The 14,268-nt window shown below is 45.9% G+C and overlaps 1 protein-coding gene across 1 annotated transcript in view; it reads right to left on the bottom strand.

Annotated features, from left to right (window-relative positions):
* Positions 1-14,041, bottom strand: part of ZNF638 (zinc finger protein 638) — a 74,518-nt gene extending 60,477 nt beyond the window's left edge. Inside the window, exons 1-2 of the mRNA XM_060247438.1 lie at positions 13,910-14,041; positions 13,666-13,757 (exon numbers count right to left, since the gene is read on the bottom strand). Of these exons, the coding sequence (XP_060103421.1) occupies positions 13,666-13,757; positions 13,910-14,041 (224 nt within the window). The remainder of the gene's footprint in view (positions 1-13,665; positions 13,758-13,909) is intronic.
* Between the last annotated feature and the right edge of the window lie 227 nt (positions 14,042-14,268).

The raw sequence follows: 14,268 nt of genomic DNA, 5'->3' as shown, positions 1-14,268 counted from the left end.
TGTTTCATACGTGAGTTTTTAACTTGTTTTAATGTTCTTATTGCTGGACTCCTTGGCAACCCTAATTTGGGTGGAAAGGCAGACAAGAAACAGCTAGATCAGGAGTATCAAACATGCAGCCCAGGGGCTGGATCAGGCCCCCAGAGGGCTCCTATCAGGCCTGTGAGCAACTTCTGGCTGTCAGCTGATTCCTTCTCTCTCTCGCTCGCTTCCTTCTGTGCCAAAACTTGCTTTTAAGTTTTTAAAAAAATCTTTAATTGTGTTTGTCTGTGCCCTTTATAAAGTTTATCCCCACTACCTGTCATTACATTTCATGACACATATGGCCTGGCCCAATGAGGTCTCATTTATGTCAGATCCAGCCCTCGTAACAAGAGTTCTACACCCCCGAGCTAGACGTCGTTTTTTTATGAAGGGGAGGGGTCATATGTCTGTAGAAAAAGAAAAGGCCTAGCTCAAAATCCAGTGAGAAATGCTACTGTTGCTGCAGAAGAATTCAGAGAAGGTGCTCCTTCATTCTCTCAAAGGCTACATGGCAGCATTCCTCTCAAAGTGGCCCTTTCCCTAGTCACATCCTCTGGGTAACCCATCCTTGCTGCCTAACCATATTTATGTGAAAGGAAGTGTGTGTTTTAAATGCTGCCAAGTTGCTTCAGACTTACGGTGACCCCATAAATTAACAGCCCCATTCACATCTTGCAAACTGAGGGCCACTGTGGCTTCCTATATACATCTCAGCTTAGGTCTTCATCTTCTCCTGTTGTCTTCAACTTCTAAGCAGTACCGTCTTTTTCTGTCTTCTCATAATGCGATTGAAATATGACAGTTTCGGTTTAGTCATCTTAGCTTCTATGAAGAGATCAGGTTTGATTTGCTCTAGAACCCACTTACTTGTCTCTTCAGCAGAATGCGGGATCTATAAAACTCGCCAACACTCTCTCTCTCTCTCTCGGCTTGACTTCGCGAACAAAGATTTAAGAAGGGTGCAGTAGTCCACGTCTGCTGCAGGCTCGCTGGTGGCTGACAAGACCAATGCGGGACAGGCAGATCCGTCCACAGTGGCTGCAGGGAAAAGTCTGATTTGGGGTTGGTGCTGTAGCAGCGCGATTCTTCCTCAATCTCCTTTTGTCTTCAAGACCAGCTATGCGGGCATTCTCAAAGGAAGAGACAGCCTGGTGGATGGTGTGCCTCCATGCTTTGCGATCTGAGGCTAGGTCAGACCACTGGTGATGGTTGATGCGACAGGTGCCAAGGGATTTCTTCAAGGAGACCTTGTACCTCTTCTTTGGTGCCCCTCTATTTCGATGGCTGGTGGAAAGTTCGCCATACAGAGCAATCTTGGGAAGGCGGTGGTTTTCCATCCTAGAAATATGCCCTGCCCAGCGCAGCTGCGTCTTCAACAGCAGTGCCTCGATGCTTGTAACCTCCGCCCGCTTGAGGACTTCAGTGTTGGTCACAAAGTCACTCCAGTGGATGTTGAGGATGGTGCAAAGGCAGCGCTGATGAAAGCGCTCAAGGAGTCGCAGGTGATGACGGTATAAAACCCACGATTCGGAGCCGTAGATGAGGGTTGTCATCACAACCGCTTTGTAAACATTGATCTTTGTGCCTTTTTTCAGATGCTTGTTGCTCCACACTCTTTTGTGCAGTCGGCCAAATGCACGGTTTGCCTTTGCCAGTCTGTTGTCAATCTCCTTGTCGATCTTGGCATCTGAGGAGATGATGCACCCCAGGTAGCTGAACTGCTGGACTGTCTTCAGAACTGATTCACCCACAGTGATGCAGGGAGGGTGATAATCTTCCTGGGGTGCAGGCTGGTGGAGAACTTCTGTCTTCTTCAGGCTAACTTCTAGGCCGAATAGCTTGGCAGCCTCTGCAAAGCAGGACGTCATATGCTGCAGAGCTGATACCGAGTGGGAGACGAGTGCAGCATCATCAGCAAATAGTAGCTCTCGGATGAGTTTTTCCATTGTCTTGGAGTAAGCCTTTAGTCGCCTCAGGTTGAACAGGCTGCCATCAGTGCGATAGCGGATGTAGACACCATCGTCATCATCTAGATCTACTGCAGCTCTTTGAAGCATCATGCTAAAGAAGATCGTAAAGAGAGTTGGCGCGAGAACGCAGCCTTGCTTTACACCTGTGCCTATTGGGAAGGGCTCCGAGAGGTCGTTGCAGTGTCTGACTTGGCCTCGCTGGTCTTCATGTAGCTGGATGATCATACTGAGGAACCTTGGGGGACATCCTAAACGTTCCAAGATTTGCCACAGGTCTTTCCTGCTAACGGTATCGAAAGCTTTGGTAAGGTCGACAAAAGTCACATATAGACCCTTGTTCTGTTCCCTGCATTTCTCTTGGAGCTGCCTGAGAACAAATACCATGTCGGTGGTGCTCCTGTTAGCTCTGAAGCCGCACTGGCTCTCTGGGAGGAGTTCTTCTGCAATGGTGGGCACCAGTCTGTTCAGGAGTATTCTGGCAAGGATTTTGCCTGCGATGGAGAGCAGGGTTATCCCCCGGTAGTTGGAGCAGTCTGACTTTTCTCCTTTGTTCTTGTGTAGAGTGATGATGATTGCATCGCGAAAGTCCTGTGGTAGTTTGCCTTGTTCCCAGCAGGTGACAAGTACTTTGTGAAGTGTGCTATGTAGTACTGTGCCCCCATGCTTCCAGATCTCTGGTGGGATTCCATCAACTCCCGCTGCCTTGCCACTTTTCAGTTGCTTGATGGCTTTAACAGTCTCTTCTAGGGTGGGGATCTCATCCAACTCTGTTTTCACTGGTTGAAGTGGGGTGAGGTGGATTGCTGAATCTTGAACTACGCGGTTGGCACTGAAGAGAGCCTGAAAATACTCCGACCACCGGTTCAGTATGGATGCCTTGTCTGTAAGGAGCACTTGGCCGTCTGCACTACACAAGGGACTCTGAGCCTGATATGATGGGCCATATACTGCCTTCAGGGCTTTGTAGAACCCTCTTAAATCACCAGTGTCTGCACACAGCTGGGTTCTCTCTGCAAGCTTGGTCCACCACTCATTCTGAATGTCTCGAAGCTTGCACTGGAGGTTGCTACATGCAGCGCGAAAGATTGTTTTTTTCCCGGGACAGGAGGGCTGAGCAAGATGTGCTTGGTAGGCAGCTCTTTTTCGCTAGTAATTCTTGGATCTCTTGATTGTTCTCGTCAAACCAGTCCTTGTTCTTCCTTGTGGAGAACCCGAGGACTTCTTCAGAGATCAACAGGATGGTAGTTTTTAGGTGTTCCCAGAGTGCTTCTGGAGAAGGGTCTGTGGGGCAACTGGGGTCCTCAATTCTTGACTGGAGTTTTGCCTGGAAGGCAGCTTTAACTTCGGCTGGCTGAAGGCTGCCAACCTGAAGCTTCCTCCGAGGGATACCTCCTCTCCTGGGTGTGGGTTTAAAGTGAAGACGGAGATTGCAGCGTGCAAGACGATGATCCGTATGACATTCCGCACTGGGCATTACTCGGGTGTGTAAGACATCTCGAAGGTCTCTCTGGCGCACCAGAATGTAGTCGATAAGGTGCCAGTGCTTGGACCGTGGGTGCATCCAGGTTGTCTTCAGGCTGTTCTTCTGCTGAAAGATAGTGTTGGTGAGGGTGAGCTGGTGCCCCGTGCAGAATTCTAGCAGGAGGCGCCCATTATCATTGCAATTGCCAATGCCGTGTTTGCCAAGTACTCCTTTCCAGGCTTCCAAGTCTTTACCTACTCTGGCATTGAAGTCGCCAAGGATGATCACCTTGTCCTCTGTAGGGGTCTTCCGTACGAGGTTGCGTAGATCAGCATAGAACTTGTTATTTTCTGCAGGATCTGCTTGAAGGTTTGGGGCACACACTGAAGAGTGTTGCATGCTGCTTGTTTTGAAGTGGGAGGCGCATGGACATGATGCGATCTGAGTGACCTGTTGGCAGGTTTTTGAGTTTGGAGGCAATGGAGCTCCTGACCATGAAGCCAACGCTTCATGCGCCCTCTTGCCCAGATTGCCCGGAGATATGGGCTGGGCTGTCACCAGTATGCAGATGACACCCAGCTCTATCTACTTATGGACGGCCGGCCTGCCTGTGTCCCAGAAAACCTGGACCTGGCATTGCAGGCTGTATCTAGATGGCTCAGGCTGAGCGGGCTGAAGTTAAATCCATCGAAGACAGAGGTCCTCTGCCTGGGTCGCCGTGGTCCGGGGAGGGAGATTCCCTTACCGGCCCTTGATGGTGTGCCTCTGTCAGCGGCGCACAGGGTTAGGAGCCTGGGGGTGCTATTGGAGCCTACCTTAACTATGGAGGCCCAGATAGCGGCCACTGCCAAGTCCGCATTTTTTCATCTTAGGTGGGCAAGGCAGTTGGCTCCTTTCCTGGAGGACGACGACCTGGCAACAGTGGTCCATGCAACGGTCACCTCGAGGTTAGACTACTGCAATGCCCTCTACATGGGGCTGCCCCTGTGCCGAACCCGGAAGTTGCAGCTAGTGCAGAATGCCGCTGCCCGGCTGTTATTAGGGCTCCCTAGATGGGAGCACATTCAGCCGGGGCTTCGGGGACTGCACTGGCTGCCGATAACATATCGAGTTCGCTACAAGGTGCTGGTTATGACCTTTAAAGCCCTTTATGGCCTGGGACCTGCCTACCTTAGGGACCGTCTCTCCCCACATGTTCCCCAGAGAGTGCTGAGATCGGGGTTCCAAAACCTCCTTACAATCCCTGGGCCAAAGGAGGCCCGTCTGAAAGTGACCAGAGACAGGGCCTTCTCGATTGCAGCTCCCTGTTGGTGGAATCAGCTCCCGGAAGAGGTGAGGGCCCTGCGGAGCCTTGAACAGTTCCGCAGGGCCTGCAAAACAGTCCTCTTCCGGCTGGCATATAATTAATTGCTATCAGAATGCCTGAACACTCCAATCTATAACACCAGATTATTTAATACTGGAATACTGAAGAATTGATTTAAGGAAGGTTAGCATAGTACATATTGTAGTAAGTTTTATGTGTTTTTATGTACTTTATATGTATTTTATATATTTTATTGTATAATTATAATTATTAATCTATCATGAATGTATTTAAATGGATTCTGTTGGTTTTTATGTTGTAAGCCGCCCTGAGCCCACCTCGGTGGGGTAGGGCGGGATATAAATCGAATAAAATAAAAAATAAAAAAAATAAACGCCAGAAAGGCGCTCTCAGCCTTTGACTTACCCGACCAGTAGAGGGTATAGCCGGCACCATGTTCTTGAAGACTACCTTCCTCAGGGAAACGGACCTCGCTGAGAGCTGCTATGTCAATATTCAACCTGAGAAGTTCGTGGGCAACTAGAGCAGAGCGTCGTTCAGGGCGACCACTGTCTACTGTGTCAAGCATGGTTCTGATGTTCCAACACGCAAGCTTAAGTCTTTGCACACTTTGTGAGGCAGGTGCATGCCTTTTCTTTGTTATTTTTTGACCGCAAGTAAGGATGCCCGTTGACCGCGGCTAGCCAACTGGGGTGGGGGAGACGAGCTTTGTTTAGGCCACCTTTTCTAGGCCCCTCTCCGTGTGGAGCAAGCAGTGCTGTCCCTAGATAAGGCTGCTTGGTCGTTCAGGGTGCTGCCGAAAGATGCTTTCGTCTCCGGGTCAGCATCAGGCGACCAATACCCTGAACCGCCTACATGCAGGATCGGGACAGCAGCTTCCAGTGGCATTTTCCACCTGCCGTTTCGCCCCTTGCCCATCGCTGCAGGACTTGGTGTGTTGTGGGTTGTGGATGTGGATATGCCCTTCAGGCCTGCGCAGAGGAATTTTTAGGTGAAGCACAGTGTGCGCAGTACTGGCTCCACCCTTTCACCTTGGGGTCATCTGCCATGGCCCAATAAGCCGGGACGCCGGCAGCGAGTCCTCCAGGTGGTAGGTGTTACATTAACAAGCTCTATCTGCCCGGGTTTGATGTTAGAGTTTTCCTTCTCTTGGCTGGCGAGGTTGGTGAGCCCAGCCTGCCCATCCGGTTATACCGCCGGACATTCGGTCGCACCATGACGTGGCAAACTCTGTGAGAAACGGGGGGGACCAGCGTGAACGTGTTGCAACGGATGCAGTAATGCAGGAGAGGCCATTGCAGTGACCATCTGCCAGGCATAGCCGGACAGTGACCACGCGGCGTTCACTACACCGGGAAGGAGAGGCTATGTATTGCGCATACACTTTCCCTGGGGGGGCAGGATACCCAAGAGGGAGCCCACCGCTCCCCCCTCGCCAACACTACATTTCAAATAAATGAACTTTCCTGTTGGTTTTTCTCATTGTGAAATACTATGGCATAAATTTTAACAACCTCCCTGAAATGTTTCACGGGCACTAAAATGCATTACTGGGCAATAACTGCAACTTGTACACAAATGTAAAAATAACCCTTTCTTTTTGATGGTATACTGGGGGGGGGGGGATTTGTATTTAAATACTGAAACTTCCATGTAGTCACAGACCATCTGAATTTCAAAAGCTGATTGGGTACCTGTGTTATAGTCTGTTAGACGCCTTCCAACAGAGGCCACACAGATCAAAAATTCCTTCTGCCATCAGAATTCATCACACCAAGAATGAGTGGGATTGGGGGGAGACTAAATAATTAGCAATCTTTGGGGCCATAGCAATGTCAAAGCATCAAGTCTGCCAGGGGAAACATTATCTGTGTCACTGCTAACGGCAATATTATTTCCGGAGAAAGAAAAACAAAATTATCACGCCCATGGTCATCTCAAGTGAAAAAAAGGTACTGGGATGAGAGCACGGCAGTTTTTTCCAGGTTGGTTAGCAACCCAAACTGGTGCAGAGAGGAATGTACGGCACGGACATCCTCAAACATGCTCTACATAGCAAAAGGCAGTCTGAACAGGAATGGATCACCTTGATTCTCAGGTGAATGATGAGCAAGACTATAATCTTTGCAAACACCCCTGGTTCCAAAGCTAACCTGAATGTGATGGCTCAAAAGTGATAGCTGACATCCTAGTGGGCAAACTGGAGGAACTTGTGATGTTAGAGAACATATAGGACAAGCAGGCTTCCAAGTGATCCACTGTCCATTCGTAACTCCTCCGTAACAGATCAAAGTATGCCCCTTTCAGAAAGATTTTTTCCTTTGCCTTATTGCTTCTAATACCAAGGCTGTACACCAATGGGAGTTCGGATTTTATGAAGAGCTCCTTTTTGGAAGGCATACGGGTTTCCTGCCAAACCCAGCCCACACTTATTACAAGATGGTTTTCATTCCACTTCAAAGAATTCAGGATGTAGAATAACGTTTCAAGCGGTCTGGCTCCTGGAGAAAACAGCCTTTTTGGATTAGAATGAGGCTGACCCATGGGAGCCCTATGACCTTCAGGAGCCTTGATGGCCTCAGCTAACTATATTTGAAAAATTTCCTGCACGCAAGGGTTGTTGTTCAATACCCAGTATCTCATTCTCTGAATGAGCAATGTGATGTCTCAGATGCAGAAACAGCTATTTAAATGTCCTCCTTTAGATCCTTCACCCATCTGGGGACTAGCCGCCTTTCCCCTTCTCCACCCACTTCAGCTCACAATGAGGCTCTGCAGCTGAGATTAGCAATCTCTGCACCTGGAGGTAGAAAAGTATAAAAGTTTGGCTGTTTCTGCCTGTAGCCAAGAGTAGGTAGCCAAGGCATGACTTCAATATTCACCTGTGTCAGTGAAATCAAATACAAAAGAAGGGGTCTACTAGTACGAAACAACTTGATGTACTACCATTTAATCCAATTAACATATGTTCAAGCATCTGACTGCTAAACACCAATGAAAGAGTTCAGACTGGGGAAGTCATGGTCTCCTCGAGGCTTACCTCCCAGCAGGTGATCATGCCTCTTATCTACAGAATGGCTATCTGGTTGATGGTGTGTGTCTGACATTCCGGCCATTTTCTAAGCCAGAGCCCTGCCCTGCCAGCTACGGCACTGCATTTTCCCATCTGCCAAACTGAGTGCCCTGGGGCTCATCCATGACATCTTCTTCCAGATGCTGATCAGTGGCCTCTCCCTAGCTCTTCGTCAAGCGAATAAGCAGCCCTGAAACCTCTTCCTGATGTGTGGCCTTTCCAGTGCCTCAGTCTAAGGAACTTCCCAGCACTGTCCCTACCAGTAGAAAAAGCAATTTTAAAAAAACAAAACAAAAACAGCCCTCACACAGTGGGAATGGAGAAAAATGACAAAAGGCAGACCTAGGACTATGAAGGGTCCTTCTACATTTACTCTTGAGGAAAGAAAATCCTGAAGAAATGATCTCCCATCCAGGCAAGGTAGGCCACTGGAGAACTGTCCTACCACCAAACGTCAGTGGGGGAGAAAACTCTTTCACTTTCAAATCCCACTTTCAAGAGATCAGCTACAGGTCGCAATGGTTTTCCACTGCAGCACCAAGGCTGCCTGAAGATGCATACCTTTTTCTTTTTTTTTAAAGGGAAGACTACGAGTAATGTTTGCTTTGTGTGATTAACCCTATTTTAATGGGCATGAATCTTGTTTTACACAGCAGTAATGTTTCAGCACACCACTAATGTTTCCAGCAAAGGTTCGGTGGAATATTTGACTGCAAGGGTCAAGAAACCCCTGTGTCAAAGATAAAGCTGAAGCAAGGACTTAGGTGGAGTACTGAAAGCTTGCATTGTGACTGCTGGAAAATATATTCAGAGGAGCTCTCACCCAATTTAATTAGTGTTAATATGGCATCAACATATTTTTAAAGAAAAATATTTTTATTGAAGAATAAGAGATTGCTGATATTAGAAGGGGCAGATCTAATAAGGGGGGTGGCATTCCTATATCTGGTACCAACCCCCCCAAAAAAGAATAGTGTATTTTTTAGACACGAAATAAGAAAGTCAATCTATAAAATGTGGATAGGAGTAAAAGCCCAATTTTACAGGTACACGCCTGTATGGCTATCTCCGGTAGAAGCATCAACTCACCCTAACCTTTACCAGTGGGAGCACAATCTTAATTATGGGACCGTATTAGATGATAAAGGCGATTTACAACTTGATGAAAAATCCCTAGATTGGTGGATTAAACTACAGATTAGATCAAGATACAAAGCAGACAAAGAAATAGGTTTTCTTAAGAAATTCAATTAATTTGATACTTTAATTTTAAGTACTGATCAGAAATTGATTTCTAAAGTCTATAATTGGCTTTTAGAGGTAAGAATGCAGGATGAAGTAGTTAAAGAAACTGGGGTAAGATGGATGCAGGATTTTGGTTATAACATAGAATTAGTGGAATGGGAAAACATTTGGAAAGAGAATCTCAAATTAACTAAATCGGTCACATTTAAAGAACACATCTACAAGATAGTATATCGTTGGTACTTCACACCTGAGCAATTAGCTAAAATTTATCCTAACAAATGCTGGAAATGTAATAGGACAAGGGGAACTCTGTACCATTGTTGGTGGCAATGTGAAAAAGCCAAAAAATACTGGGCCCAGATCCACGCGTGGGCCCAAAAAATATTGAAAATAACCATACAGCATACACCTGAATTCTATTTGTTAAATATATGTAAGAACTCTATCCTGAAATTAACGAGCAAACTTTTATTGTATATAGTAACTGTGGCTAGATTAATATATGCTAGATACTGGAAAATTCAGCAAGTACCAGGGAAAGAGGAATTTCTGCAAAAGTTATATGAAGTAGCAGAAATGGACTTTTTAACGACTAAACAGAGAAGGGAATATAGAGAAATGTAAAGAAACTTGGAAACTGTTATATGATTGGGCAAAAGTGTATGATAACTGAAATGATGGAAAATGACATATATTGACGCAAACCTTAAGCTCCTTTTTTTGTTATATGTTGTGTTAGTTTATTATTCTTATGTTGTCTTTTTGTCTATTGTTATTTTTGCTATGTAAAAAATAAAATATATGTCACATGTAAAAAACAAACATATTTTTAAAGAAACACATGCACAAAACTTACCACAACTGCCATTTCAGAAGGCCTCCGTCCGGGGAGAGCAAAAAGGAATGCTTCCTCCAATATGAAAAATACCACCAACTGTTCCTACTGGTATTGGTGACTGGTTAACATCATTTGTAAAAGCATGCCCTCTGGAAAGTAAATGCCAGCCTCAGCCTACCACCTGACACAGCAGAGCAGAAGTCCAACAGGCACTGTGTGAATCTCTTGCCACAATATGCCACTTACTTGTTATGTCCCCACCTGTGTGTACAGAGGATCCTCAAGTATTAGAGCAGAGACATGGGTTCAAGTCTCAAAGTAGCAGGGTACCTTGGGCCAGTAACTTTATCTCAACATAAAAGTATCTCACAGGGTGATGGAAAGAAATAAGGACAAGAGTCCTCTTTGGAGAACCAATGCAGAATGCCAGAGAAGAGAGCCACATGAATGACAGAGCAAAAGAACAAAAAACAGTGGGCCTGTGGCTCAGTGTTAACATCTCTGCATGGCATGCAAATGGTCCCAAGTTCAATCCCTAGCATCTCCAGTTAAAAGGATCAGGTAGCAAATAAAGGTGAAAGACCCTGAGACCTTGGACAGCTGCTGCCAGAAAAAGTAGAGTAAATACCAACCGCGATGGATCAAAAGGCCTGAGACATTATAAAATGAACCCATTTTCATTTTATGTATTCTTGTTTTCTAATGGCAGACTAGAATGATGTTTATAATGTATAGATTGATGCTGGTAAGTAAATTAGGTAGCCTACAACTAGGAAATACATGTCCTTTTGTGATTTGCAAAAACATCAATCGGCAGGGAACTTTATAACCTTTTATGGCTATCCAGACCAAATAGCCAAGCCACACTGTTTTATCATATGACCACAGCCAGTTTGCACTCTTAAACAACAAACTGCATGTATTTCAGCCCACAATACCTGATCCCCTCGTCTGATGAAGTGTGCTTAGAGAGCACACGAAAGCTTACGTTCTGAACAAAACTTGGTTGGTCTTAAAGGTGAAACTTGACTCCTGCTTTGTTCAACTGCTTCAGACCAAAACGGCTGCCCTCTTGGATCTACCAGTATAAAGCAGTTTCATGTGTGTCCAATGCTGCAAATAGTTTTATTCTACCATATAATACTGACATGGATGGTCTGATTCAGCTTCGTGTACAGAAACATTCTGGGAAGGGGCTGTGATTGTGGTAAAAGATCTATTTGACATGCAGAAGACCCCAGGTTCAATCTCCAGCATCTCCAGTTGAATAAACCAGGCAGTAGGGGATGGGAAAGACCTCCGCCTGAGTTCTTGAAAAGCTGCTGCCAGTCTAAGTAACAATAGTGAGTGACTTCAATGAAGCATTATGGGATCTATATAAGGCAGCTTCATATGTTCATATCCTGTGTGTTGCACCAGTGCTTAGTTCTTGTGGCCTTTTCTTACATGCCCACGGTAACGCTGATTGACACTTTGGGGTCAGTGAGCAATTTTTCTCTAGGCCAGTTTGGCGAGGGATCCTGGAGACTTTCCCCATCTTCTGGGCATGGAGCAGGGGTCATGGGGGATGTGTGCGGGGGGTGGGGGGAGGGGTTTGTGAATTCCCTGCCTTGTGCAAGGGGTTGGCTAGATGACACTGGAGATCCCTTCCAACTCTATGATTCTATGGATTGTCGGAGGATCTGTGGCTCAATGGCTGAACATCTGCTTGGCACGTGGAAGGACCTGGGTTCAGTCCCCAGCATCTCCACTTAAAAGGCTTCAAGCAAAAAGATTTTATTGCATATTCTGGTTTTTTTTTTAATATTCTATGCTGGACCTGGACAACAGACCATGTCTGTGAGGCAGAATTTGCCATTTTAGTATCTATTGTTACTCTGTAATTTTAGATATTTTAAATTGTTGTGGGTTTTTTTACTGTTGATTGTTTTTATGATGTAACCCGCCCAGAGCCTGTTCTATGGGAAGAGTGGGCTAAAATATGATTAAAATAAACATAAATAAATAACCATTTTAAACTGTTGTTAGTTGCCCTGAGCCCACCAGGGGAGGCTGGGATATAAATCTGATTAGAAGATAAATAGATGAGAGATAGGAGCTATTAACCCATACATGTAATCTATTGATAGAAAGTAGATAGATAGATGATAGATGATCTATTAACCCATACATGTAATCTATCGAAAAAAGATAGACAGAAGATAAGATATATAATTTATTAACCCATACATGTAATCTATCGATAGATAGAAGATAAATAGATAATGATCTATTAACCCATACATGTAATCTATCGATAGATAGAAAGAAGATAATGATCTATTAACCCATACATGTAATCTATCGATAGAAAGAAGATAATGATCTATTAACCCATGCATGTAATCTATCGATAGATAGAAAGAAGATAATGATTTATTAACCCATACATGTAATCTATCGATAGATAGAAAGAAGATAATGATCTATTAACCCATACATGTAATCTATCGATAGATAGAAAGAAGATAATGATCTATTAACCCATACATGTAATCTATCGATAGATAGAAAGAAGATAATGATCTATTAACCCATACATGTAATCTATCGATAGATAGAAAGAAGATAATGATTTATTAACCCATACATGTAATCTATTGAAATAAAGAAGACAGGTAGATGATAGATATGTGATTTATTAACCCATACATGTAATCTATCGATAAAAGAAGATAGACAGAAAATAGATATATGATTTATTAATCCATACATGTAATGTATCGATAGATAGAAAGAAGATAGATGATAGCTAGATGATTTACTAACCCATACATGTAATCTATCGATGATAGAAAGAAGATAGAGATATGATTTATTAACCCATACATGTAATCTATCGATAAAAGATAGACAGAAGGTGGATATATGATTTATTAACCCATACATGTAATCTATTGATAGATAGAAAGAAAATAGATATATGATTTATTAACCCATACATGTAATCTATCAATAAAAGAATATTGATAGATGATTTATTAACCCATACATGTAATCTGCAGATGACTGATAGGCATAAGGTTGCCAAGTCCAATTCAAGAAATATCTGGGGACTTCGGGGGTGGAGCCAGGAGACATTAGAGGTGGAGCCAAGATCAAGGCTGTGACAAGCATAATTGAACTCCAAAGGGAGTTCTGGCCATCACATTTAAAGGGACCGCACACCTTTTCAATGCCTTCCTTCCATAGGAAATAATGAAGGATAGGGGCACCTTCTTTTGGGGCTCATAGAATTGGACCCCCTGGTCCAATCTTTTTGAAACTTGGGGGGTATTTTGGGGAGAGGCACTAGATGCTATACTGAAACTTTGGTGCCTCTACCCCAAAAAACAGCCCCCCCCAGAGCCCCAGATACCCGCGGATCAATTCTCCATTATTTTCTATGGGAATAAATCTCCATAGGGAATAACAGAGTTCCCAGAAGACATTTCCCTCCCCTCCCCCCGCTTTCTGACGACCCTGAAGGGGGGAGGGCCTCCAAGCCGGGGGATCCCCTGCCCCCACCTGGGGATTGGCAACCCTAGACAGGCAGTTGATGTAAGCAGAGCGCCCGGCCTTCTGGGCCCAGGAGAGCGGCTGCCGTGCTTGAGGGCGCCCCAGGCCCGGTTCCCGCAGAGCGGCTGCACGTGCTGCCCCCCCGCCCTCCTCCCGCAGCCCCGCCGCCATCTTGCGCCCGTTTACCTCAGGCCGCCGCTCCCCTCTGGGCGCCGGGCCTGCCTCGGCCTCTTCCCTCCGCCGCAACAAAGGCCTCGCGGCGCGCTCCAGCGGCGTCGCTACGACCAGGGCCCAGCCAGGCAGGCTTCGGCGCATGCGCCTGTGCAGGGGCGGAGCCGCGGAGAGGAACTTCAGGGGCGGGGGAGGGGAGCGGAGCGCGCCGAAGGCGGGAAAAAGAAGCGGGGAGAGAGAGAGACAGAGAGACGCTGACGGGCCCTGCGACGCGCCAGCCGCCACGCATGCGCAGATCCCCCGTCGGAGGACTGACGCGGCGTTCCAAGAGGGAGGGGAGGAACAGTGTGGGCGCACGCACGACTTGGGGGAAACCAGCGAAGGTCGCCATTGGCGTGGAGGGAAGACAAGGTGGACGATGTTCCCCCCTAAGCTGCAGAGTCTTGTAGGCGAAAATTCCACGTTATGAGCTACTGGCGTTAAAGTGGTGAGCTAAATACATAAATTAATCCAAGCGGGCAGCCGTGCTGGTCTGAACCAGTCGAACAAAGCAGGAGTCTAGTGGCAACTTTAAGACCAAGCAATTTTTATTTAGGACGTAAGCTTTCGTGTGCTTCT

This window comes from Heteronotia binoei, chromosome 9 (assembly GCF_032191835.1).
Source record: "Heteronotia binoei isolate CCM8104 ecotype False Entrance Well chromosome 9, APGP_CSIRO_Hbin_v1, whole genome shotgun sequence".
Taxonomy (NCBI): domain Eukaryota; kingdom Metazoa; phylum Chordata; class Lepidosauria; order Squamata; family Gekkonidae; genus Heteronotia; species Heteronotia binoei.
This window is presented reverse-complemented; position numbering and strand designations above follow the sequence as displayed.